This window comes from Hippoglossus hippoglossus, chromosome 15, assembly GCF_009819705.1.
Source record: "Hippoglossus hippoglossus isolate fHipHip1 chromosome 15, fHipHip1.pri, whole genome shotgun sequence".
NCBI lineage: Eukaryota > Metazoa > Chordata > Actinopteri > Pleuronectiformes > Pleuronectidae > Hippoglossus > Hippoglossus hippoglossus.
The window spans coordinates 8,967,052-8,992,987 of NC_047165.1; the positions used below are offsets into that span (position 1 = coordinate 8,967,052).

The 25,936-nt window shown below is 41.3% G+C and overlaps 2 protein-coding genes across 2 annotated transcripts in view; one reads left to right on the forward strand and one right to left on the reverse strand.

Moving 5' to 3' along the window:
* Positions 1-10,109, forward strand: part of LOC117775362 (VPS10 domain-containing receptor SorCS1-like) — a 47,687-nt gene extending 37,578 nt beyond the window's left edge. Inside the window, exons 23-27 of the mRNA XM_034608440.1 lie at positions 352-486; positions 3,619-3,718; positions 4,783-4,891; positions 6,027-6,181; positions 8,052-10,109. Of these exons, the coding sequence (XP_034464331.1) occupies positions 352-486; positions 3,619-3,718; positions 4,783-4,891; positions 6,027-6,181; positions 8,052-8,110 (558 nt within the window). The 3' untranslated portion in view covers positions 8,111-10,109. The remainder of the gene's footprint in view (positions 1-351; positions 487-3,618; positions 3,719-4,782; positions 4,892-6,026; positions 6,182-8,051) is intronic.
* A 1,382-nt stretch (positions 10,110-11,491) lies between these two features.
* The window catches only part of sorcs3b (sortilin related VPS10 domain containing receptor 3b), a 42,294-nt gene continuing 27,849 nt past the window's right edge, over positions 11,492-25,936 (reverse strand). Inside the window, exons 14-27 of the mRNA XM_034608441.1 lie at positions 25,499-25,606; positions 25,141-25,258; positions 24,416-24,549; positions 23,716-23,829; positions 22,847-23,018; positions 21,287-21,473; positions 20,865-20,998; positions 20,388-20,511; positions 19,956-20,068; positions 19,516-19,635; positions 18,526-18,625; positions 17,490-17,595; positions 17,247-17,407; positions 11,492-12,990 (exon numbers count right to left, since the gene is read on the reverse strand). Coding sequence (XP_034464332.1) covers positions 12,926-12,990; positions 17,247-17,407; positions 17,490-17,595; positions 18,526-18,625; positions 19,516-19,635; positions 19,956-20,068; positions 20,388-20,511; positions 20,865-20,998; positions 21,287-21,473; positions 22,847-23,018; positions 23,716-23,829; positions 24,416-24,549; positions 25,141-25,258; positions 25,499-25,606 — 1,756 coding nt within the window. The 3' untranslated portion in view covers positions 11,492-12,925. The remainder of the gene's footprint in view (positions 12,991-17,246; positions 17,408-17,489; positions 17,596-18,525; positions 18,626-19,515; positions 19,636-19,955; positions 20,069-20,387; positions 20,512-20,864; positions 20,999-21,286; positions 21,474-22,846; positions 23,019-23,715; positions 23,830-24,415; positions 24,550-25,140; positions 25,259-25,498; positions 25,607-25,936) is intronic.

The window sequence follows — 25,936 nt, forward strand, 5'->3', positions numbered from 1 at the left end:
TCAGTATGAAACATTCACTTTGACCTTCTGTCTTGTCAGATATTACCCGGGTTTACACCTGGAAACTGACAGCAGACCTCTGCTTATGGCGTAAATGCACTAAAAGCATTGGCCTTCACCGAAGACTGTCAAACTGCACTTGCAGGTTTCCGTTGATCTGTGCATCACATCTGGACAGAGGCTGGTACTTAGGCAAATGATACGTGAAGCAGAAAGGCTGCAGTATGTACTCATTTATACAGGCAACCCCCCCCCAAGAATCATACCTCAAGGCCCAAATCGTAGAATGTCGTCCCCAAACATTTCCAATCAAAACCCTGTTTAATGAGTTTCTGTTGTTCTTTATTAAAGGTCACCGGAATCAGCGCGGATCAGCTCCTGGTCACCGTGCTGCCAGGTTTACCAACCACGGCGGAGGTATTTATCGTGCCTGAGAGGAGGTCAAGAGACGGAGCCGCGGGTGAAAAGTGGGCGCACCTTGATCAGGTACCGTCTCATCAAATCGGTTTTAATGGCCCCTGGCAGATGCTCGCCACTATGTTGTGTTCCGTGTGTAATTAAAGCGGCATAAAAGTGAGCTGAGTGGGTTGAGAGGCTCCGGAGAGAGAGAACGTCCCTGGAGAACATGTTCTTTACTTTAGAGTGTCACACAATGCTACTGAGTTATGACTTTGAGCTGCTGTTGTATTAAAAAGGGAACATATTTTATGATGTTTGAACACTGCTCTCTCGCTTGAAGGCTACAATGAGTTTTGAAGCTTTATTATCGAGTGGGTTCATGTGAAAAAAACACAATACTTGCACAGAAACGTAAGTTTTAAGTGACTTATAAGGTTAGTTACATGTTATAGACACGTAGTTGGTCTTTTTTTCATTATATAGCATATTATTCCTATCATAGGCCAATCAAAGTTGACTTTCTCCTTAATTTTATTAACGGCTGTAGACCAGTTGGAGAGTTTTCCTTCAGCCTCCTGCCTGACAGCGTTCTTGTTAGTTTCCCTAAAAGTTAATTATCCTGTGTCATGAGTTTATCAGGGACTTCGATCCTGTATATCGCAACCAAAGAGCAATGAAGCTCTGTGTTTTTTCCATTGTAACCTCTTATTGCAGAACTGTATATAGCTGCAGTCACGCTCAATTATATGGAGCGACGCTTGTCACAGGTTGCGAGCGAGTTCAGGTTCAGACAACTCGAGCTGCGCTGCTCTAATCATGTGACACATGCCTCGCTCTCCACAACCCGGCAGTCTGTTCAAGCTGCAGAGATTTCCCATCGCTCCCCTTGCTCGTCAATGCCAATCTTTGTTGTGCACAGGACTTATAGTACTGTAGTGGGTGTGTACTGCGATCTGTGCAAGTATCTGTTAAATTTTTAGATCCCAGGCATTTTCCTCCTTTATCTCAGATACAATATCATTGACACATGAGGCCGATCAACTGTAATTTTCATCATCATATATAAATTTGATCAAATTCTTTTGCATTTCACATACAGTGAATGTTTCCTTCCTTCCTGGCAGCCACTGGTTTCCGTTCATTTCAGTCTGGGGTGAAAATCCACTTGTGGAGTCTTCAGGCTGGTTTGGGTGAGGTAATACATCACAATGAGCCTCGCGTCTGCATTTACATTTGTCAAAGTAACATTATCGTTGCACGGTAACACAGTTTTAAGTGCAGCTTGATTTAGGAAGTCTGCGCTCCATTGCCACGCAACAATAAGGTTAACTTTGACAAAAATAAATGCAGACGTGAAACTCGCAGTGATGAACTATCAAAGTCGGCCGAGTTTTAAGTCTCCACGGATGTGTTTTCATACCAGGGTGAAATGAATGGACTCCACAGGCCGCGTGGTGGGGAGGTAGTGGTGTCAGCGGTAATGAAGACTGTACGTTTTTTTGTTGTAATTGGGGTAAAAAATGCAACAAAAAACAACCTCTGGACTGGTTCATTAAGTGGAAATACAGAGAAGAGGAGCAATATGTTAATTTCATGCAGGTACATAAGATCTCAGCTAATAAAATGCTTAAAAACCTCTCACTCACTTTCTAGATTCTAGATTAAACCTCAAAACAAACAACTGCCACTGAATTCTGCCTTATTCTGGATTTCACAATAGTTTAAACCTGCAACACAAACTTCTCTTGTTCCTTCAGGGTTGTTTTCCTCCCCCTCTTTTCCCCTAATTGCACTCATTTGTTTCACAGACGCTCAACCTCTCTGAAATGATTTTATGTCTTTATCGCTTAAGTGCTAAATGGCTTAATGTTCCCAGTGTCCCCATGCGCTTTGTGTTCCAATACCGTTGACAGAGCAACGCACAATGTGGACACCAGAGGGCACTGTCCTCCCACGTAAAAGCACAGAATCCTTCAGTGTCTCAGTGTAGGACACCTCTCAGGAGTTGAGACACTTGCATAAACCTTCAGATAATAACGCGGCCATAATCGTCTCCAGCCACCGTTGCTTCGTGGCTGTTATTATTTTTCTTAGAATAAAATAAGATTCCTGGATCTTCACAGTTGATCCCTTATCGAGCTGCTCAACATGTAAACAAAGCAATTAACCAGAGCCATTTTTTAAAGCACCAGCGAGACAGGCTCATTTATTCATCATAACGGATAGGACCTCGATGTATCACAAGTAAACATCATTTTGCTGGCTCATAGTCAGTCTTGAACTAAGTTAATAGGTATTTAATTACATTGATGCATCATATAATTGGCAGCATCGGGGAGGGAGACAAACTGGGGCAGGCGGCCTGGATTGGGAATTAAAGAGATGTATTTATCTAAAGCCTGTCTGATTACCTGGCAGAACCTCACAGACAATAGGGTAATAAATCTTCAGTTCACTGTTCTCATCTCCTGTGAATGACTTGCAATGTGGATGCACCGAGTGAATGTGTGTGCGTGTGTGTGTGTGTGTGTGTGTGTATGTGTGTGAAGCAGCTTATTAAAATGTGTAATAGATTTACTGACCCTGATATGCCACTAGAACAAAAAGTAATTATTCATACTGTGTAGAGCAGTCTAATTTTAACCAGTGGAAAGATTTTAGAAAGAGCGAGATGGAATTAGTGAGGCATTGCTAAGGACTCAAATAGGCTCCAGGAAGGCGTTTTGCTCTCTTGTTAAATGACTGCTTCATCAAGGTGTGAAAAACAGGTGGCCCTTCAGGGAGGAAAATAAAAAAGTGAAATTTTACTATATGAGGGCATCCTTTGATTTACAATAGCACGGACTCACTGAACTTTAACATCACTTAATCATGTTGTGTTGAAAATAGGTAAACCCGAGGAGTTCCCCTGCGGTAGAAATAGCAGGATTCATTTTGTTAAATGTCACCTCCGCACCATAAGCCCGCCGCCCTTTTTCCTCCTGATAAGGTTTCCGTCGCCGTTTAATAGACTGCTGCTGTTTCTGTGCAGCAGGTTTGGTTTTTCCTTGTGTCATATCAACATTTGCACCTCTTTAGAAAGAGGGAAAAAAATTCCGATTCATAATTTAGGCTGTTGGAAGAAATGACTCGCGGATGAAATATTGATGACTGTGGAATATTGCTGTGCAGCCGCGGCTAACACGGTCCTCTCTGCTCTGTCACTCCTCCTCCTCGTAGCTTTCTCAGGTTCTGCTAAGTGCTCTGAACCAGGACCTCGTCCAGTTCACACTCAAGCCGGGGGTGCAGGTGAACGCGTATGCCACGCGGCTGTCTCCGGGTGAGTCTGCCCCACACTTACCTGAAATACCTAATGTTAGCCCGAGCCATTTTGGGGGGAAAGCGGTGCCTTTTGAGTGGTTGTCTCTTATTTTAGGCCACACATTGTGCAAGTCTTCCAGTCTGGAGATAAAGATGAATAGCAGGTCTGCAAGGAAAGAAACTACTTTTAATATATGTATCCAGGACTCCATGGACAGGAGTAATGGCACCGAGTGGATTTTCCCGCTGACATAAAGTAGCCTAATCTAACCCCTAAAGAACTAGAATGGCACTTCTTTTTGCATGTTCCATTGCTGCCCATTCTTAATATTTTAGATGTATTTTACACTCACTTAGTGCTGAAATCAGTTAATAGTTAAAGCAGCTGAAAGAAAATCTATCAGCAACTATTTAATAATCTAGTTTATCAGCATAAATGACAATGTTTACTGGTTCCACCTCCTCAAATGTGGGAATTTGCTGTTTTAAGTCGTAACAAACAGATTATCTATAATAAGTGGTTTGACAAATTGATGAATACCAAAAGTCAACTTATAAATAACGGATGTTTTTCACTATTTTTTGGACATTTTACTGACGAAATCCAAATTCCAAAATAGAAGTGGAGTACGCACCCCCACCAAGGCCCAACAGTCCTCTTTAAACACTGCATTTAAATTCACTAGATATGGATTTTTATCTGGATCTGTACCAAATTGCACACACTCATAGATATCAGAGCTCTAAATATGCCAGATTTTTAGATCAATGAATTACTCCCTGGGAGATACAGTGAAAAAAAAACGAGCCTATCTCGCAGTGTTAGAGAAAATCAAAAATAATTTCTTCGATCTGGCCCCTGATCTGGAAACATAACCTCCTCTGCAGAGGTTAAACGACTAAGTGTTTATTGGACATCAGCTCTCCTGCTCATGACTCTCAAACATCGTCAAAGACAGCGATGATTCTCCTCTGTTGCATAATAGGATTATTATATAATTTATATCCATATAAGATGAAAAAAAAAAAAGCATTTGCCCTGAATGTGCTCTCATTTTCTCTTTCACTCTTTCTCCTTCAAAGCTCCTCTTGTGGACAGCAGCGATAGCAGCCACAGCGGCACTGCAGTCATCCTGCTCGTTTCCGTCGTGCTGATGGGATTGGCTGTGTTTGTAATATATACGTTTAAAAGGTACAGTATATACTGGATGTGATATATTGTAAGCACCCACTGAGCACAGCCGCTGGGGAAAACAGCTAGATTGGTGTGAAAGCACATCGTCGAGAATATCAACAATAAGATAATGTAACTCCTGTTTTATTTGTGTGTGTGTGTGTGTGTGTGTGTGTGTGTGTGTGTGCACGGCGTGTGTTCCCATTTGCATAATGGCCTTATATAGAGTCGGCCCCATTATCTACAAGCAAGCACCTCGCTGCTGAACTCCTAAAAGTTTCCAGAAGTATCCAGACTCCATATATCTCTCAGTTATGGTCATCCGCGGCGCAATAATAGCTTGAGGAATAAGACGATTCCCCTCTGTCTCAATCTGCAGAATATTACAGGGAATGACAGCCTAATCAATTCTCCCAGAGAGCTGAATGGGTGTCATAGTCCTGCAGTTATCAATATTCATCTATCTGACAATGTGAGGGTTGACCTTTCGGAAATGCTAAACACAGCCATTCAAGGTGAGGCATCCTCTGCAGAATGGCAGGGAAGGTTGAGGAGATAAGTCCTGAGACAACATATATTATACAGTGAGGGACATACAGTAAATAGCATCCTCCGCCGCAGGTAATCCCACGTCAGTCACCGGGGGAACGCTTCACTCTGTGGGTAGTTTTTTGGAAATTTTTTTTTTACTCATTACAAAGTAAAAGACCACTTAACGTTAACTTTTTGGATTATAATTACTACATTAAGAAATCAACGTTGAGTCTCTAAAGCTGCCTCAGATGTCACAGCACCAGCTGCGGCTGCAAAATCACAGGGGGGGAGAATCTGAAATTAGAAATGCAAGATGTTGGTTTTAAGCAAGAATTGGAGGAGGGGGGGGTACATCTGAGGGAATGAAAAATTGATTGAAAACTGAGGTGAACAATATGAAAGTGAGAGAGCAATGCCCAGTGGAACGCAAAATGCCCCAGTTTCCAGCTTTCAGGCGATCCTCTCCCATCCTTTGCCGGTTAAAAATAGCACATGACACATTATGCTTAGTGAAAACATTAGTGAAACAGACCTGATGGCAGGTTTCCATTAAGTTGCCTTTTTTAAATAAAAAATCTGCTTCTTTTCCTTTTTTCTTCCTCCCCTGCACGGCCTGCAGGAAGTTTCCCGGCATCAACACATACACAGCGGAGCAGCCTGACAAAGAACAAGAGGTCATCCCGACAGTGACCTCCATCGCCGTCCCAGACCCCGAGGGGGACAAGCTGACTCCACTGGATCATGTGGATGTACAGCTGGACTCAAAAAGCAGAGGTATTCAGTTATTGTTCTTCTTTTAAAGCTACAGGCACACCTCAGGAATACACCGGCTTTATTCAGATTGTTTGGAAAGTCAAGGTTGTTTGTCGTATTCTTTCAGTCAGTCTGTAGTTTTCCAACCGACCAGTATCTCGGCAACTGGTCATAAAACGCTCGAAAAAAGCTCCAATGTTCAACACCAATGTAATTTAGTTTTGGTGGAATCTGGCGGTAGAGGTTTTACTTCCCCAGGTTTTGAGATAAAGAGATATCCATGTGGTATCTACTGCCGCACCATCACAGTGGAGTCGCGTGAAATTTCATTACGTGTTCCGACAGATTTTTTGGGGGAAATGAAATCGTATTTTTGGAAAATTCAACATCGGCACATCTTCCCTGGAACAATTTACCCATTTCTCTTGATCATCTGTAGAATGCAATGTGAACTGTTTGTTGTTGTTCAGGGTGAAAACCTAAAAGCAATTTGAATTTTCACTCCATTTCCCATTCGGCTAAATTGAAGTTGATTTCGTTTGGACTTTTTCTTCCAAAGTTGCAGAAGCAGTGATGCTGTGTGTGTCTGTGTGTTAATGTAGTCGTCATCATTCTGTGCACTGGTTCGGCTTTTTATATTGCAAAGATTTAACCACTTACTGTGAGGAAGCAATGGAAATTGTTCATCAGAATAAATTCAAGATTCTTTTCTCCTGTACTTTTCCACCTTTAATAAACTCTGCTGCCATATTATTAGGTACACCCACAGACTGTATATACAGACTGACGACACGTCTCCACTTCCTCTCATTATCCTGAAATAAAGCCTAAATATCCCGGATACAAACACCACCATCCTTCACAATCGAGTTGGAATCGGGGGGGATGGAGCCGCGGCAGCACGCTCTCGACCAATCGCAAGTCGGTCTCAGCTGTCAATCATGAAGTGTGATCCTGTTTTTTAAAGCGTGAAATAACTAATAAAAACCAGGCTTACAGGAATAATGAGCACTTGGACATACCTCAGTGTGACCTAATGTGACAGAAACAAAGGAGATTAGTTATTTGACATACAGGAGGGATTTATGACCTTTACAGCAGCACAGCCACCAGGGGGCAATTGAGACTCTTTTGGCTTCACTTCAGGGACCTGTCACGTCATCAATCTTTATAAACAGTCTATGGGTACAACCGAATACAAATATTTGATTCTTACACAAACAAGTGAGAAGGAAACAAAAAAACAAATCAGCAATTCATCATCCACCAGACTAGGAAGTGCAGCATCACTGTTATTAACCACTGGAAGTTCCAAATCGTTTTAATGCTCTGATCGTCACAAACATTTCATCTATCTCCTTTGTGTTGGATTTGTGGCAGTAAATACAAATAAAACCCTGTGAATCGCCAGATACTAACAGGGAAAATCTGTTTTCTGTAAACTTTGCAAATATAAACCAGGTTTCCGCTTGTTGTGAAGCGCTGATGCGACTCATCCTCCCCTTGTGTTATCATTCAAGTTGCCAAGATACAGTCATTACTGTGCGCTGTACTTATTTGCCAGCCTGAGTTTGACATAGTGAGGTATTAGTATTCACAGGTAAGTGAAGCAGAATCAAGTGCGAGCTAAAGTGATGAAATGTCTGGGTGAATTATTTGACCCAATAAAATAATTAGTGCATCAGGAAAGTAGCGGAGTGGTGAAAGCATTTTCATCAAGAAATATCTATGAGGTTCCAGCTGATTTACCTCCACCCGCAGCTAAACAATCGACCCATCCAAGATAAATGTGTTTGCCTGCAAAAAAAATAAATAAGAAAATACACCCGCATGCAAATGGCTACATAAAATTCCTCCTGTCTTTTTTCTCCCCTTTCTTCTCCCTCGCCAGGGTACCTGCCATCTCACACAGACATCAAGCTCTCTGATGAAGCGCCCCATGTGTTTTAATGTTGAGAGTCTATGACCGACTCAAAAGCAATACATCTTCTTTGGCAGTTACTTCCAGCAAGCTATGAAACCACGGTCACAATGAATAGTCTCGAGTGTTTTGCTACCCATGCATGGATGGACCAGTTCACACTGTGCTGCCTAATCCCTCCGAGGAGACTGTACAGATTTATACTCGCTTCTTGGAAGAAAAAAAAAAAAAAGGGGGACACTTTTTGATTGAAAATACTTGTATTTTTGCAAGGACATTGATCTTTTTATGTAAATAATAACATCCATAATGGAGGGGGTAAAAGTTATTTGTCTCAGCTGCGTTACGGCTGCGTCTGCTCAAATATGAAAATGTCAAACTGGGGGACAGAAGTGATGTGTAATAATATCTATGCTTTTATTCCTGCTCTGTGGGGCTCGTGTTTGTGAAGTTTACTTTGTTTAACTATGTGGAAGTAGCTTATCGGAGTTAAGACAGTGAGGGAAGCAGATTCATTAAGCTCTGTACAATCAGTTAATCTTATCAGCACATTCTCATCAAATGAAAGCTTGCAATATCCAGGAGATGAAGGAGGGGGGCCTCTAGTCCCAGATCTGTGTATTCCATCAAGTCTGTCTCTCTGCTGCTCCGAATGTTACACACGTCATAACAACAATACACCAACACAGGATGAGAGTAGGTGTAGAGCGTAGATGAGAAACGGAGCAATCCCTCTTGTTTAGGAGACTAAAGTTGTTTTAGTGGCACTGGAACAAAATGTTAAACCCACTTTAAAACAGATTATGCGCAAATCTTCTAATCTAAATCATGCATATGGATTAGAGTCGCGGCAGCAGCCTTACATTTGATTTGATTTACAGACAAACAAAAGCCGTGACTTTTAAAACTTGCGCTTCATGTTCATTTGTTGCCGGGAGCATTTTCTTGTACATTCTGGTTTCTAGGAGAACAATGTTTGATATGATGTTTATTTCCTCTGCGTTAGGGACGCCACATTGTGCGGCAGCGAACTCTTCTGTGGTGATGCAGCAAGAAAAAGAAAACAAAAATAAAAGTGCCAGTTTTAATTAGTCATTAGTTCAAGGTTTATTCACTGCTAGATTTAGAGACTGCAGCTTGGGCTCAGATCCAAAATGTCTGATGTGTTTTTTTGTTGTTTTCTTTGAAATGATCTCACTGTGAAGGTTGTGGCGCCCTCACATATAACTACACCAGGTTGGCTGCAATGTTTTATTTATTCTCGCCTGTTCGCATTAACCACGAGGACACGAGCAGCTCCACATGGCTTCTCCTCTCAGTTTACAGTGAAAGCACAAGGAGCCCTGCGGTCTGTTCTGGGTTCTTCCCCCCCGAGGACGCGGTGGACAAAAGGGTGCAGATTTGTTCGTCCTCCTTGGCTGCGAGGGACGCGCAGATAGAGAAAGACGTATCTCCTGTCAATAAGCCTCAGCCTACACACACAGCTTTGGTCAGCCGCTGTCTCTTTGGGATAAGTACTGAAGTTTTTCTTCATCAAACTTTTCGTTTTAAGTGTTGTCAGCATCATATGTCAGGAAGACAAATTGACTAGAGGCCGCTCCATACTTCTTCCCTCCAATCCTCCATTTGAGCCCGGAGCATAAATAAACTTGTGCTCACGATCAGATGAACTCTGTCTCCCCACACCGATACATCAGAGGAGTTTTTACTTGGTGCTCGACATTTATTTAACTCAATTCTTTCTGTTGTCCCACTAATCAATCAATGTGAATATGATTGTGAACATATTTGCATGATGCTTTTTATTTTTTTTTTCTATTTCAAGTTACTTGAAACTATGTCTTTACTAGCAGAAAAATGAAATGTTAGAAATGTGAACTGCAGTATTCTCCATTTCTCAAAGAGGCCAGACGAGTCGTTCATTACAAGTGACGTGTTTAATCAGTGGGTTGTTACTGTGTTTTTCATCTGATCTTGCAAAAAGTAACCTTGGTTGCGGAATAAAGCAGAAACACAGCATTGACGCTGCGTGGCTGGTTGAACTCACTCATTTCTAGAAGCACGAACAGCTCATGTTTGCCGTCTTCTTCGATCCGTTTGGCTGCGGCTTTTAGTTGCGTTAGACTTTTGATTTAGTCCATCAATCGACTTCATGAAGGCCAAAACTGCTCGACTCCACCTCAACTGAAGCTTCGTCAGACCGACTCTTTCACTTTGTTGTATTTGTGCTTTTTCTGCTCCGCCTCTAACAAGTTATCAAGGTGCAAAGTTTCAGTGGAGCCGTTTTCATGGCAGTGGGACCGAGCGGGAGGACACTGAAAAGCACCAAGTAGCCTGGAGTGATTCTAATGGGCTCGTTGCTCAACTCTCCCACTGTGCTACAAATTAATTATCTCCTCCCCGGGAAATCGACACCCACACACACACCCACACACACACAATCAAGGAAGATTTTCCCAGACTGGGTAGCACCTTGAATGAAAAATGTCCCACAACAATAACCCACAGCAATATTGTGTTAGCCACAGTGTGAAATTGATGAGCATGTTTCCTTTCATTGAGTGCTACATTACAGTGTCTGGCTGCAGCGAATCATCCATTAGTGATTGTCACCGTTCAATTTGATTGTGCACCGCCGAACATCCCAGGGCAGTTAGAGAGAGGCCTTGGTGTTAATTCAGACTGAGAGCAGGAGCAAGAATAAGACTCTCGGGGCGCCGATGGCTGCTGGAGTGATGAAGATTGGTGTGTGTGATATGAAGCTGCTGAAGTGTCAAACAAAATGCAAAACAGAGAAGCAAGGGCCTGGTCGCTGCCGCACTCGTGTGTGTGTGTGTGTGTGTGTCTGCGAGGACTCGTTTCAGCCAATCAACCGCTCAATCCTGTCCTCCAACCTCAGTGTCACTTTGCCACGTTAATGTGCAGTACTTTAAAGTTCTAAAGCCAGAAAATTCTTCTTTGCAAAATCCTGTGTCTCATCACTCGACTACAGCCGCGGTAATTGTTCCCATTAAATAGCAACCGCCTGTAAACGGTAAACTTGAGTGACGGAGCGATGCGGCTAAAACGAAGCTCGGTCTAGGTGTCAGATGGGAATCTTCACATGGGTGTTATCACACTTCTGTCCATTAAATCCTGCCTCAGAGCCTCTTTGGGATCATTAAAAGTGGTTTGCAGCGGTGATACACTGTCTGCTACCAGGCACCTGCGTTTCAGATAAGGCCGCCGCTGTGTTGTAAAAACAAAGCTTCATGAGCCCATTTGTTTCCAGGTTTATGGTCACGACGACGCGGCCATTTCTCATCCGCTGACAGCCCAGAAAAAAGGCTGCTTCTGCATCACTCTGCTCAGGAAACAAAAGCCAGAACCATATTGAAATCTGAAAGTCTGCAAAGTGTCACTGTGGGTGCATGTGATGGAAAAGATGAAAAAAAAAACAGGGTTCCATATAAAAATACATTTATTTTTGAACAATTTCAAAATGGCCATTTGTTCACAGTAAGAAATATGATTCAAAACAACACGATGTTTCTTATCATTGACAAAAAGGAACAATATCATAGATCATGCACAACTCTTTTGGCAATTGCACGACTGCACTATTAGACAGGGTGTGTTAATAATTTGTGTAATGTGTAAACTTTAAAATCACCATGATATATATATTTATATATATATATATATATACAGTACTCGCTCACCCTAAGTTAATGGAAAGTCTTTTATCACAGATAATTAGGGCATGCTACTGTAAAAAATACAAAATAAAAAAGGACATACAGCTGAAGGTCGTGGACACATACTTCTGTGTTCGGTGGTTTGACTTTACAATAAAGTAGAATGGAGCTACTGTATACATTTACATCCCATCTCTTTCTATATACAAGTTGCCAGACCCTCATATGTCCATACATGACGCTTTCTGTCATGTACCATCCATCAAAAACCAAACTACACATTTCCTTCTTTCACATTCACATTAGTCCGATTTTGACATTTTTACATATATTCATTATATTTACAACTCAAAGACCTCTAGTTATCAGGCAGTAAATGTTAATGTTCATCCAGAATTTATTCTGAGTGAGTTAAAAGTGTCATATCGCGATAATGACTGAACCTAAAATGGCCTATTAATTATATTTCTTTCATATGGATTTGGCACAACATGTCTTCTCTTCAGTGACAACTTTTACTTTTAAATTTTTCATCGGTGTAAGCCCTGTATAGTAATATAAAGGCCTAATATTATCATTATAATAAAGTTTATTATAAATATTGACAAGCTCATGAAATTTCAATTGAATTCAAAGCTAATTCATTAAACTTACGCAGATAAACCTTCACATTCTTTCTCTCCAAACCTTTTCTCATCTACATTGCATCAATATTTTCACCCAACCCATTGTCAATTTAATTTCAGTGACTCAGCCTCCTACCCTCATATTATCCTAATAAAAGAACCACACTGATGTCACAGGGAGCGAAGTAAATTGTCAGTATCGGCTGAATATTCATAAAACACCCAAATTAGTAATGTCACATCCGTGGCGGCGGTAAAGAACGAGGGATCCCTGATGTTAATTGGACGTTTTGTGCCGGGCGCTGTGGCTGTTATTGGCCAATTTCAGCAAATTCACCGCCCTCGAACTAGAGGTCTCTGGTTCGACGTATTATTCTTCTTCAGGTTTTTTTAAACTACATACTTACTTATTCTATCCATGTGCGTTAAAAACATGACTTTGAACGATAGCAGCTATCATCGTGAAATAAATAAATAAAAAAACAATGCAGACAAAAGCAAACTATCTCAGCACAATCGTGCCACAACAATCTGTCCTTACTTAGACATTAGTACAGTTTGGAAATTCCCTTGTTACAATTCTCTCCATGTTTCTTCCAATTCCTCCTGAAAAACATGCAAACATAATTAGAAAACACTGAATACAGGGACAGTCGAACTCCTTCGCCTCCACATGCACATGACACGTTTCCAGCCTCTGAGATATTTTGGCTTCATCTCCGTGACACTTGAATTTGGAGTGAAGTAAGAACTGCTTTTAAACATCAATCAAACAAGCGAAAAATTCAATCTAGATTTCTCTAATCGTTTCACTTGAAGATCAAATGGTTTTTTGTTGCGTGTTTTTACACCGAATTATAAATTCATCACCCAGGCATCTTGGTTGAAAAGCCCCCTGTTGTTTCAACAAAGGAACATGGCCGATCCGAGCATGCGTGAGCTGCTGATGGGAGGCCCCGATAAGATGGAGCCGCTGTGACAAGAGGGGTCGTTCAGATTGTGCAGACACTGGCTTTTTCAAAAGGTGACATTTTCATCTTTCGATTGTGTCACAAGTTTAAATGGAGGCATTTGTGCAGAGCTGCATCATACTCATAAATCAGGAGATCTTTGTCTGTCCTTCTCAACAACCGCTCATCCCATCAACTTCAAACTTGGCGGGATTGTTAATGAAGTGCAACGTTGACTCTGAAATGTTTTGCCAGGACCACAACACTAACCTCCAGTGGGCGGATCTATGGTTTTTGTCAATCGTGGGTCATAAAGGGGCCACAATTTACACAGAGTCCATGCACAAATCCTGGTTCAGCAAGGTTAGCTCTATATCTTCGAGCAAAGCCACACATCATCGAATATATTTAGAAAATTGTGTACTTGAAAAAAGCTTACACAATAAAATTTGATTGTTAGTATCATTAGTAAGTGACTTCTTCTTAGACTGAGAGGATAGGGCCCTTCAGTGGCCAATCAGATTTCAGATGGGGCCAGTGCCCCCATCTGGATCCGCCCTTACTAACCCCACTTATTTTTAACTGCACTGTAACATCTATAAAAATGGGGCGACTCCACAGTGACGTCACAAAATGTTGCTTTGTGTTTGTAGCTACAACTCATTATCCCCAACAAAGTAGAGATCGGTTCAGATTTGTTAAAGAAAATATGATTAGTGAGCATATGGAGCATAATTAAAGACTTCAATCTATGTTGTTTGTGTCACAATCAGAGTGTGAAAAGGCAAAAGGTAAGATAGACTTTGAAATAAAACAAACAGACTCTTCATTCAATTTCTTATTATTACTGTTTGCTCTAAAACTTCAAAGTAAATTTAGATGCTACAGCACGAAGACACTGACTCATGTTTGGCACATTTCAAACATTTCTCTGATGATCCTCATCTACCAGCAGCAGAATTTCCTTCTGCATCCAGTTTGCCTTTATTTTTTTATCCATTTCCTCCCAATCTATATATTTCATATGTTAATCGACACTGGATATATTGAAAATGCAAGAACTGATTATTTTGTGGAAACAGTTTTCATTTCATTGCAGTAACATTCATTTAGTTGCGTTTCTGGACGATGAATTTAAGTCATATATTTTATGTATGGTTTTGGTTTCCTGAGGGAAATACCTTGATATTTGGCTGTTAAATGCTCCACTATGTTCAGCAGATATCTCCTGACTGTGACTCGCTGCTGTTTAGGGGCTGAGAAAGTGATGCACAGTGGGTTGTTAGAGATTTGCTTTTGACTGAAACTCATTATTAGGATCCATAAAACCAAAAGGGAGCCGCAGATTCATTCTCTTGTTCACGAGCGTCCCATCGTCATTCGATACATTATGATTAGGCCATTAAAATACTAAGTACTATAAAAATACCTAAACATAGTTAGTACAACTGCTCTAAGCTTCTTCCACAAATAAAAGAGTCGATTACAAAGTTTTTTTGGTGAATAATTGATATTCACTGAGTAAGACTAATCATTTATGAGCTGGTAAGTAGAAGTAACTTGATTTTACATCTTACACTTTTAACATCCAACGTCTTCTCTTTAGATCTTAGGAGTAATTCTTATCGAGTGGATGAATTCAAAAAAAGTTGACTTCCTCTCAGCACATGAGCATTGTGGGTAGTGTAATGAGAGACTGATAGAAATAGCTCAAGATTTGATTTCACGGACTTCATTTAAAGACTTCTATTTCTGGGTGGACCTGTTCTGATGACCTCCTGTCTGGTGCAATTCATCATACAGAAGAATCCTGACCTTTTTGTTCACAGCTTATTTATTTCCCATTTCATCTGACCTGCAAACGTGTGAGCCGTCGTGTTAATCATTCACAACCATCTGGTATTAACCCAAATTAAGATCCTAAACTTAATTTACTTTACGTCCAATTTTCATTTCAATCTGTCAAATCCTGCATTAAATCTCCAAATCTTCATTTTAACCTTCGTGAATTTGGACTATTTGGACGTGTCTTCACAGCCTGAAGCTGAGTCGTGTCAACTATGGACGACTAACAGGTTTTTCTTCTTCTTCTTAGAGCTTGTGAAGCCATTTGGACTAAAATGAGAACACATAAAATCACTGAACCCGGACATTGATTAAATTAAAACTGGTTAGTGTTTTTTCCCTCTGGTAGGGGGCATGTTTCCAGAGGCTGGAGCAAGACCTGATGAAAATACTTCATAAAATAAACTGCAATTCACAGGAGGACAATATTGTGTTTAGACAAGGCGTGTTTTAAATCTACATGTCAATCTACTCCCAATACACTAGTGAGAAATAACGATTACTGGTAATTGTGCCATGAGTGGACAGTGACCTGCACTAGTGAGCTCATTTGAAAGCAGTTAGCTAAATTGTACACTTCTAAAAGGGATTGAAGTTTTGAGGGAGCCTTTGTAACGCTGCCAAAGTCAGACAGCATGAGAATGAAGCCACGCTTCAGAATATTAATGAAATCTTTAAACAGCAGGTAGTAAATTCATTTAATCTACCGAGGCTCCAAATCAAAGGTCTCTTGCTGCTCCTGCCCTTTTGCAAATAAACACTTCTGAAAGCAGCCGAAACCGAGTTAATTTGTTTCAGATCAGCAAGGACTTGGGAAGGTGGAAACAGCTGAGGGATGAGGAACGGCCAAAGTGCTGAGTGACCAGAAAAAAAGGCCTGTAGCCCACACATCTGTGTCAGGAGCACTGCAATGCTACTTTTGTCAAATATCCCCCCAGCGTCTGCAGGGACCGAATGCCTCTCATCTGAAAGACATCACGGCGGATGTCAGGCATAACGATCAGAAAGTTCACTTGTCACCATGACGCCTGGTGACTGTGCAGATGCTGCAGTTGTGCGCGAGCTGTGCAATTTGCCCCCCCAAAAAGTGACATGCTGCATCCGTTCCAGAATCTCAGCTGTGAGTTATATTTCAATGTATCCTCGGTCACAGAGGAGCCCTTTGCATCCTTTAAATAAGACCGAGACGTAGTTGTGTTTTTATGACTAAACCAAATACAGTTAAATTGTATTCAAAACAGATGCTGTTTTGATGTGATGTGTTTTGGGGCAGTAAAATGTTAATCAGCATCATTTTCCTCCGGTGACAGTCATCCCTTAAATCCCGTATTAGTGTGTCTGAGGAGCACACTGGTATAAATGCTCTGTGTATAATTTACACTTGGCATTAAGCCTGCTTCACAGCTGCTGTCATATTTTCTTAAAATACTGTACATTGACTTCAAACATAACAGTACATTTACTCATGAAGTACATGCACTGTACTAGAGTATTTAGATTTTATATAGCTTTACTATTTGTGAATTCTAAAGGGAACTCTTAGGATTTAATTCAATTTTTTATTATTATTTTATTTTACACTTTTTCACAATAAAACTTGCGCATGTTTTTTGTGATTTCTTTTAACTCCACTGAAAACAATGCATTGCTACAGTAAATTAATATACAAAATTTGCTCTGAATTTAACTGGGCGCTACATTAGAATGCGGTTGACAGTAGTGTAAGTAAAACGGCGACATGAACCGTATAAAAGTCTTCAGTTTCGAGGGTTGGTAGAAGTGATGCTAATTACAACACCAGCAATAGAACAAACAACAATGATGGTAATCATCCCTCCACGCAGGGGGAGGAGCCTACAGCTGATTAAATATGTGATACAAGTTCTTAGTTTTTTTTTAATAAATGCACTGGTATCAGATCAGTACTCAGTGTTAACCAATACACAAAGTCCAGGTATTGGAATCATGAAGGGATAATGGTGTCAGAACAACTCTAACTGTATCAATAATAATGATCCTTTAGTAATATATATAGTAATAGTTAAAAAGTGTGTAGAGGTGATGTACCTCTGCTTCTGGCCTCCAGATCTTTTGCCATGAGCTCTTTCGGAGCCGAAAAATCGCTGAGCTTCACTTTGGACAAGTTGTCGTTCTGACCGACCGTGCTGATCACCTCCGGTTCCTTCTCGTGGCTGTCCTCAGTCTGGACGTGGATCCAAGGGATTTTCCTGAGCACGAGGAGAAGGATTTCAACATTGAGATCTGAAGTTGTATTCAGTACCGTTTGCTTTCTAATCAAAACAAACAGACCTTTTGAACTTGTAGATGAAGAACGCGGCGACGCCAACGAATACCACGGAGAGCAGCATCAGCATGGCCGAGCCACTGTGGATGGCGTTTGAATCCACAAGTGGTGCTGAAAGGCAAACATGTCAAACACGCGTCACATTTACAAACCAAGACAAATGTGTTAAAACCCCTTTTCTATTTTTTTTCCCCCTAAGCCATGTCTTATTTCAGGGAGATTACGTGTATTATCCCATGTCATGTAACAACTGACGGCACAGTTTGAAGAGCAGCTCTCTGCACGTTATCCCCTCTGGGTATTAAAAGGAACCTTTAGGAGGTCCGCCGCCTCTCCCTGGGGTTCAGCGTGCAGGTGAGCTTATGCATAGTCATGGCTTTTTAAATGCTGAGACGCAATATTTCCCCCTCCCCGCCCATCTTTCTCTCCTTCCCAGAGAAGCCTGTGAAGTCGATGACCTTTCTGGATCATTTTAAAGGCAACCCAGACCTTTGTATGCAGACACAAATGAAGACAGATCCGTTGGAGGATGGAAAGGGTAAAGCCACGCGGGGTTGATCGACACGTTTTGGCAATATGCTAAAGACATGATGACCCGCTTGATTTCCAGCAGTGCATACCAAACGCCTTCTTTGTCAATCACGCCATTGATCGGCTGCCTTCGAAGTGAGCTGCCATCTTACAGCCTCAGGTGCAGGAGTGATAGACGGCGAAGGATATTAAAATCCTGTGACATAGAGTATGATATGAATCTCACTCAGGGAATGCTGTCGTCTTTGCCTTGTTTCATTGTTTTTTTCAGCGTTTGGGTGGAACTCTGTGTCAAATCATCCCGAGGAAAGATATGTGGCTTTTGTTTTTCACATCATCGAACAGAATAAATGGATGTGTTGACATACTGTACTTAACTGGCATAATTTAAGCCGCAGGCCTTTTTTTGTAAGCATGATTTTTTTATGGAGCTGCAAAGGTTTTCAAATCTAAATATTACACTGGTCCAGCTGTGCCGGGATCAGGAGCCGAGATTACAAACAAACTTACCCAGAGTTTGCTGAGTCATGTAGACAATAATGCGAACGTCAGTTTTCAGCTCAAATTGGATCAGGTCTTGATTCAGGGCAGTGACAAAAATATCTGCTATCTACAAAAGACAAACAAAAACATTATGAGATGTGAAAAAATGATTTCTCTAAGATTAAATAGCAATTAACTGGTGATTTACAGCCACGTCTGTTTTACATTAAACACATCAACAACATTGTTTAGTTCAAAATTGCTTTTTAACAAGATCGCAATACTAATATCTGAGCTTGAGCTGGGAGGTGATTAGCTTAGCTTAGCATAAAGACTGGGAGCAGGGAGAAATAGCCTGGCTCTCTCCGCAGTTAAGAAATTCACCCATTAACATCCAAATATTTATTTATTTAACAGAATATTAACCCGTCATTTTTACATTCTAGTAGAGATCACAGTTTTAATTTAATTTAACTTTTAAGAAACTTAAGAACAAATGATTTCTAAATGGACTCACTCACAAATTAAGAAAACAAACCAATTTTATTTTCATGATGACTGTTTCAAGTGGAAACATAAATATTGATGTTTTCTGCATTGTTTATTCTGTAATATAAAAGTTTTCATTCTGGTCCATCATTGTATAAATAAACTCTGATACAGAGAAGCTCATGTCGTTTTTTATCAGGCTCCAGATAAGATGTGACATTCTGATCTTTAAATCTAACTCATATAACTCTGCAAAGAAAAGTGCTTAAAGAATGTAAAACAATTCCTTGAAGCACATTTTGGTTTGTTGAATTCTTAAAATTGACACCTTAAAAAAAAACTGAGCCAAAACCAATTAATTTCCGTATTATACTGGTGGACATGTTTTGGCCAGAGCCTTCAAGTACTTTTTCCTATCTAATCACATCTTGTTATTGAAGGTGTCAGATCAGTTGAAGTGGCGACAGCTTCTTAATCAAAGTTCACATGAAAACTAAACCCAATATTTCCAGATTTCATGGTTCTCACCAGCTCCAGAGGCTCCTCGCTGCTTCCTGTGTGTTCAATGGGCAGGATGAAGAGCTCCGCTGTGGTCGGAAGTCCCGGGTACAGAGACACCAGCAGCTGATCTTCAGGAACCCCCGACACCTGCAGCGACGGGACAAAACAGCGGCAGGTGTAACTCCACAAAAGAGTTTGTGAAGTTTATTTAGCCCAGAGTTACAAGTTTGGGCTGTTGCCTCCGACTCTGTCCCATGGCTAACATTTCGACTTCAGCTTCAATTGAGATTAACACAGGTCTGGACACTGTCGTCACAGGTAAACCATAAAAAGAACAAATTTCTCACATGGACCCATAAAACATCATGTCTGCTGTATCAATACTGCAAACAGGTATGAAATAGTAATGACCCTGAAAGCCACTGTGGCTCCAGGAAAGATCTCCGAGGGATGGGGACGAGATGTACCTGTGACAGAGCTGTCCGCACCACGCGGCCTATGTCCTCCCTCCACTCAGAGATGTCAGGATTGTGCTCGTCAAGCGCCGGCGAGAACGACAACAGCAGCGACCTGAAGAACTCTGCGGAAAAAAGAAGAGGTGCGGTGATGTCCGTTAGAATATGAATGCTGCCTCTGCTTTGGTTTTTCCATTAATCTGATGTGCGGTTTTGTCTTTTTTCATTTGGCAACACATCCCTTGAAGTTAATTGCTCCTCAAGATTTCGTGTTCGTTTACCGTGACGTTTTATTCATTAAATAAGTCCGTGTTGACATCAACATGGCGGCGCTCGCGGCACGGACCTGGAGGCATCATACTTTACCTGAGATAGCGCATCGCATATTCATGTGATGTGTATCGCGCCAATTTAAGTGAGATGAAGACCGTCGCTGCCACTCACCTTTAACTGTTATAACTTTGGAATCCTGCATTACGGTGCTTCCAGAAGCAACCTGGACGGTGACCTTGTTTATTCCCTCCCTCTGAAACGTGTATGAGATGCTTCCCTCCAAGGTTATAATGGGCTGGATTTCAAAGGGGAAAAAACCACAGAGAGTTGCACAGAAAACCCCTTTTTCCTCTCGGATGTAGAAATGTATGCACATGCTGCCCTTGACACACTGTATAATGAGGCGGTGCTGCAGTGAGCACAATCGACGTGATAAATAAATATGACCAGCCATCTTAGCCCTTCCAGAAAGAGACACAGGGCCGTCACGTGCAGTTACATCACATATGATTTGTGCTAAAGCCGAATAGATTTACAGCAACACAAGGACATGGACAGAGGAGCAGGAGAATGGAAAAGAGCGCAGGAAACAAGACTTAAAGAGCGTGTTTGTGTGGAACAACAGGAGTAGGAGGAGAAGCTTCTCACCTCTGAGCTGTTGTCAAACCACCAGAAGAAGGTCAATGTTCTGGTGTGACTCGGCCAAACCACCGCAGTAAGGTTAGCCTCCTTCCCCCTGATGGCAACAATAGGAGCGGAGAGATATACACGCTCCACTGGACCTGAGGCAACGCACACAACCATCCATGAATGCATACACATGTGTGCATACAAATAAACCCACACAGATTCAGCAAACTCTGAAATATGACTGCAATCGCCGCTGATCTATATGTAGCTCCAGGTGTGTGCTTTTTGTATTTTCCCAATGCTAAAATGCATAAACGTAATGCAACCGTGACTGAAATGAATTCCAGCAGTGTTGGAACGTGACTATCCATGAAAGAGAAGACGTTCAAGCCGCATGCACTGCCGCTGGGAATGAGTAATGATGTTTCTTAGTCACGTACTGGTGATGTGCAGGAACAGCGTGCTGCTGTCGGATCCCTGGCTGTTTTCAGCTGCCGCCGCCACTCGGTAGATCCCAGTCGTCCTGTAAATGTGCTTGATGCCATCATCAGTCCTGCTCAGGTTGGAGTAGATGATCCTGATGCCGTCCCCGAAGTCTAGCTGGATGCTGGTCCCCGGCGAGTCTCCCTGTGGACGGACGGTAGGACATGGCATCTGTCACCACAGCTTAGGTCAGGATGCTTCAAGTGGGCCACATACAAGTGAGGTAAGGACAGTCCACTACCAAAGTGCTCGGGCTGAGAGGTTGTGTAAGTCGTGTCACAAACACTTTGTAGGTGATATCGAATGGAAGGAGACTAATTCAACTCAGGAAAGAAGAGGAAAAGTAAAGAGAGTTACCGAGGTCATCAAAGGTTTTCCTTTGGTACCATCTTCCCAAATGATAAAATAATCCATCTATAATCTCTTTTTTTTTTTATTTAAACCAAAATAAGAAAATAAAACACATTTTCTTGCAAACCCCCAGGGGCATCTAGCCATGCAGATATCTTTGGTTTTATTTACTCATGCTTTCAGATATCTGGTTAAGGGGGCCTTCATTCGTAGTGCTGGCAGCGATGAAAAATCAGATTTAAGGACTCAACAACAACTTGTTTTTCAGATTTAGCATCACAGAACACACTGTGTGCAGTTTTATTTAGTCTATTTTTCAGTGGGGAAGTGGCTCCAATAGAAAGTGTTCACAGTGAGATCTGATGATTATCCAGAGTTAATGAGGACATTGTTTGATTTGTTTTTAATTCACCCACAAACTAAATTCCATTCATCCCCATAGTATTGAGCTGGAGGCAGACATCTTTGTGATATCTCACAAACTGGGCAAATAAAAACAAAACTATATGCAAAATAAGTTTTAGCTAGTGATGTGGAACCAGGGATATGGCAATGTCATTTTATTCAAAACTGAAATGTCTCAGCAGTGTCTCTGTGTGTAATCAGATTTGTAAATGTGTACACGGATCTGAAAAATCTCCATTTAGAATGTGTGTGTGTGTGTGTGTGTGTGTGTGTGTGTGTGTGTGTGTGTGCAACCAGATTTGGAAATGTCTAAAACAGAAAATCTTCAAATCCGTATTTAAAATCTCTGTGCATGATCGGATTTGCAAAAATGTTTAAAAAAATTCTACAAACACGTATTCAGAATCCTTGTGTGTGTGTAATCAGATCTTAACATGTGTAAAGAAAAAATCTTCAAATATGTATTCAGATTTGAAACTGTATTGATATCTGTAAATGTGTTGACAAATCTGTAAAACGCACACATGGAGAATAATGGCTGAAACGTTTTTTGCCTCAAGAGCTGAAAATAAAACAAGTCACCATTTTCTGCTCAGGCTGCTTCTCATTGGCTGTTGTTTTTTTTACACGTGACTTTTGTCTGTGAGTTCAGGAGCTGCAGTTTTCACACCTCTAGCCTTCAGACTCATACTGTTGTGTTTAGGTTTCCCTAATACTACAGCTACCACTTCCTAAAACACGGAAATGAAACTTTGACTCACGTCGTCGAGGTAGACGTTGAAGGTAACGTTGCTCCCGACCGTGGCACTGAGCTCTCCCTGATTGGTGGAGAGCCGGAGGCCTCGTGGCGCCCTGGGACGACACGCCTGCCTCCTGGGGGAGTAAACCTTCCCCCCTTCCTCCTTACAGTTATTGGACAAAACCTTCCGATACCTTTAAAGATTGAGTTTAAAACATCAGAGATACATGTCCTGTTGCAGTTCCATAGCATAAAGTATATTTTAATAATGTTTTATTCACTGTTCATTTTATTGATCTTTTTTTTGTTTTATCTCTGCCTTCTAAAGTGACCTTGAGCGCCATGAAAGGCGCCTATAAATAAAATGTGTTATTATAATTTCTACTTAATAGTGTATAATGAACATAAAGGCAGGTTTAGAATTCTACTGCCGCTTTAACTTGTGACCCAGTGTTTCAAACATTTCAAGCTTTCCTTTGTTTTTTTTTATATTCTTGGAGCTGTTTCAACACCGTCTGAAATTTATTTGAATTTATTCCACATCTGAGCGACTCCACAATTTCCTCTCTGCTATTATTTGTGGAACAATAGTGTCCATCAGCAGCGCACAGACTTAATGTGCACACTTGCCTCTTTTGCGTATTCTTAATTCTGTCACTTTTCGAGTGTGAACACGCTGCATACTCAACACCTGTTTTGCATGATTTTGTGGAATGGAGTTTAGACAGAGAGTGTCTCACTTTTCCAGCTTCACTCTGGGCCTTTTTGTTTTACTGAACCATTGAGGAAGCAAACCATCATTTTTTCTGTTTGTTCCCTTGACAACATGACAAACTAGCTCGGATGGAATAATATTGTTCGGTGATGGGTTGAGTATTGGGGGGCACTTACCCGGTGCTGTTAAGGAAGCTTTGGCTGCTGCTACAGCTTTTAGCCGCACCATTTGGATTAAACCAAAAAGCAGGGGAGCACTTCCCGTCCGCCTGGCGCTCCCACCCATAATCACTGCCAAAAAAAGATGACACTTCATGAAATGACAAACACAGCTACTCAAATAATCTCGCTCCTACAAGCTTTTGTAGTGGGGCAAATGCTTCGCAGTTGGATTTGTGGCATATTTTAAGACCTTAACCAGAGACATGATTGTCAGACAAGCAGGATCAAAGGGAATTTTTAGACAGATGGATAAAAGATATTTAAAATTCATTTAGTAATTCATTATTAATTGAATTCTAATAAGTCACTTGACATTATGCAAATTACAGTAGCGCAATGAAAGGTTCCTAACTTCCATCTAAAAATGTTCAGATTGTAATTAGGTTGGATGAATAGAGTCATATTAGTTATCCGGTAAATAATATGCGATGGAAGATGGATATCAAGAGGTAAGAAATGCAGCAGGCTGATACGTCTGCTATTGATTAGAAAGGTCTACAAGCCGCTGTTAGCTCGGTACAATTGAATTAGACGTTCAAAGGGAGAGCGTCTGTTTTGTAAACATGTAATGAAAGAAATTACGGATCACTGGGGACAAAAGTGTGAGTTACAGTTCGGTCCCAGTCGGGGGAAAGCTGAGAGACGAAGTCATTACCATTCAAAATCAAAGGCTGTGCAGAGGCACGGCTCCGAGGAATAGATCCTGGAATAGTCCTGGGCCAGCATGCAACGGTTGCCTGGCCTGCGCTTCATGAAGATCTGCTTCTCGCCCATCACACACAGCTCCCCCTGTCAGACAGTGAAAAACATGCTCCGGTTTTTCACATGTGTGAAACAGGGTCGAGAAAGAGAGACAGGAAAGAGGAAACAGAAAGAAGAATGGCACTCGGCAGAGCGCATACCTCCGCCAAGGCCCGACAGCCCCCTTAAAAACCAGATTTAAATTCACTAGAGCCAGATTTTTATTTGGATCTGCACCAAATTTCACACAGTCGTAGATATCAGTTCTCTAAATGTACCAGTTTTTTATTACAAGATCCATCCATTATTTCCAGGGAGAATGGGGAAAATGTTAAAAAAAAGCCAAATCTCGCAATGTGAAAGAAATAAAAGGAAAGATCAGGACCCACACTAAAATGTTATGACATCTTCCTTGACCCATCCTACATCCTTTCAAGTTTCGTGGAAATCCGATCTGTTATTTTGTGTAATCTTGCTCAAAAATAAACAAACAGACAGATCAGGGTCAAAACATCCTTGGTGGAGGTAAAAATTCTTGCTCATGCATTAAGCAAGTTTACTGTGTTTACACTGACAGCGGACAAACATGCATCTCTTGGTGTTGACAATAAAATCAATGATGTTAAATATTGCTGTTACCTTGTTGTGCAGTTGCCATTTCTGATAATCCCCACCCATGCATCTCCTGCTAAAGAGGCCCATGTAGTCGATCTTGATCAGCTGCCACTCTGACCGATGGCTGAAGTGCCCAAAGAAACTGGAAAATGATTTACAGAAACGCAAATATTAGATAAGACTATCCCCGAGATACAGATATACACATTTCAGATATGAAACAAAGAGCAGCTGCAAATCTGAAGTCTGGCATTTATCTTGACAGACGAGATAATATTCCCTTTGGTGAAACGTCATTGGGGAGAATCACAGGAGAAGCTAATTCCTAAAGCCTGATGTTTGTTTTATTCCTCCTGGACTGTACGTTGGTGTCTCTGCTTACGTGATGATGTGATTGTCAGATTCTGGCTCCATCAGGACCCCATCCACAAACAGAGGTGCCGCAGAGAAACTGTGACTGTCCCACTTCTTTCCTTCATCGAGACTGATCCTGGATTCAAAATGAAATAAAACCCAACAGTTGTTAACCCCCGTGCTTCTGTTCCATTTATCAGTTCTTATCTATCTGTGGTGGATAAATATATTTCTTCCCGATGAACAGAACATCAAACATCCCTGCCTCACAAGTTGAGCGGTGAAAAACAAGGTAAAAAGGGAACATGATAAAATATTACAGGTCATTTAGCTTCAGCTGCGGTTGAGAAATGAAACACCTTGGATTCTCTTCAATGTGAAAAATCATCTCGACAACTGGCGGAACACCAGAACAAATGTTACTCGGCCCGGGTAAAATTTTGAAGGTGACAAAACCAAAAAAAAA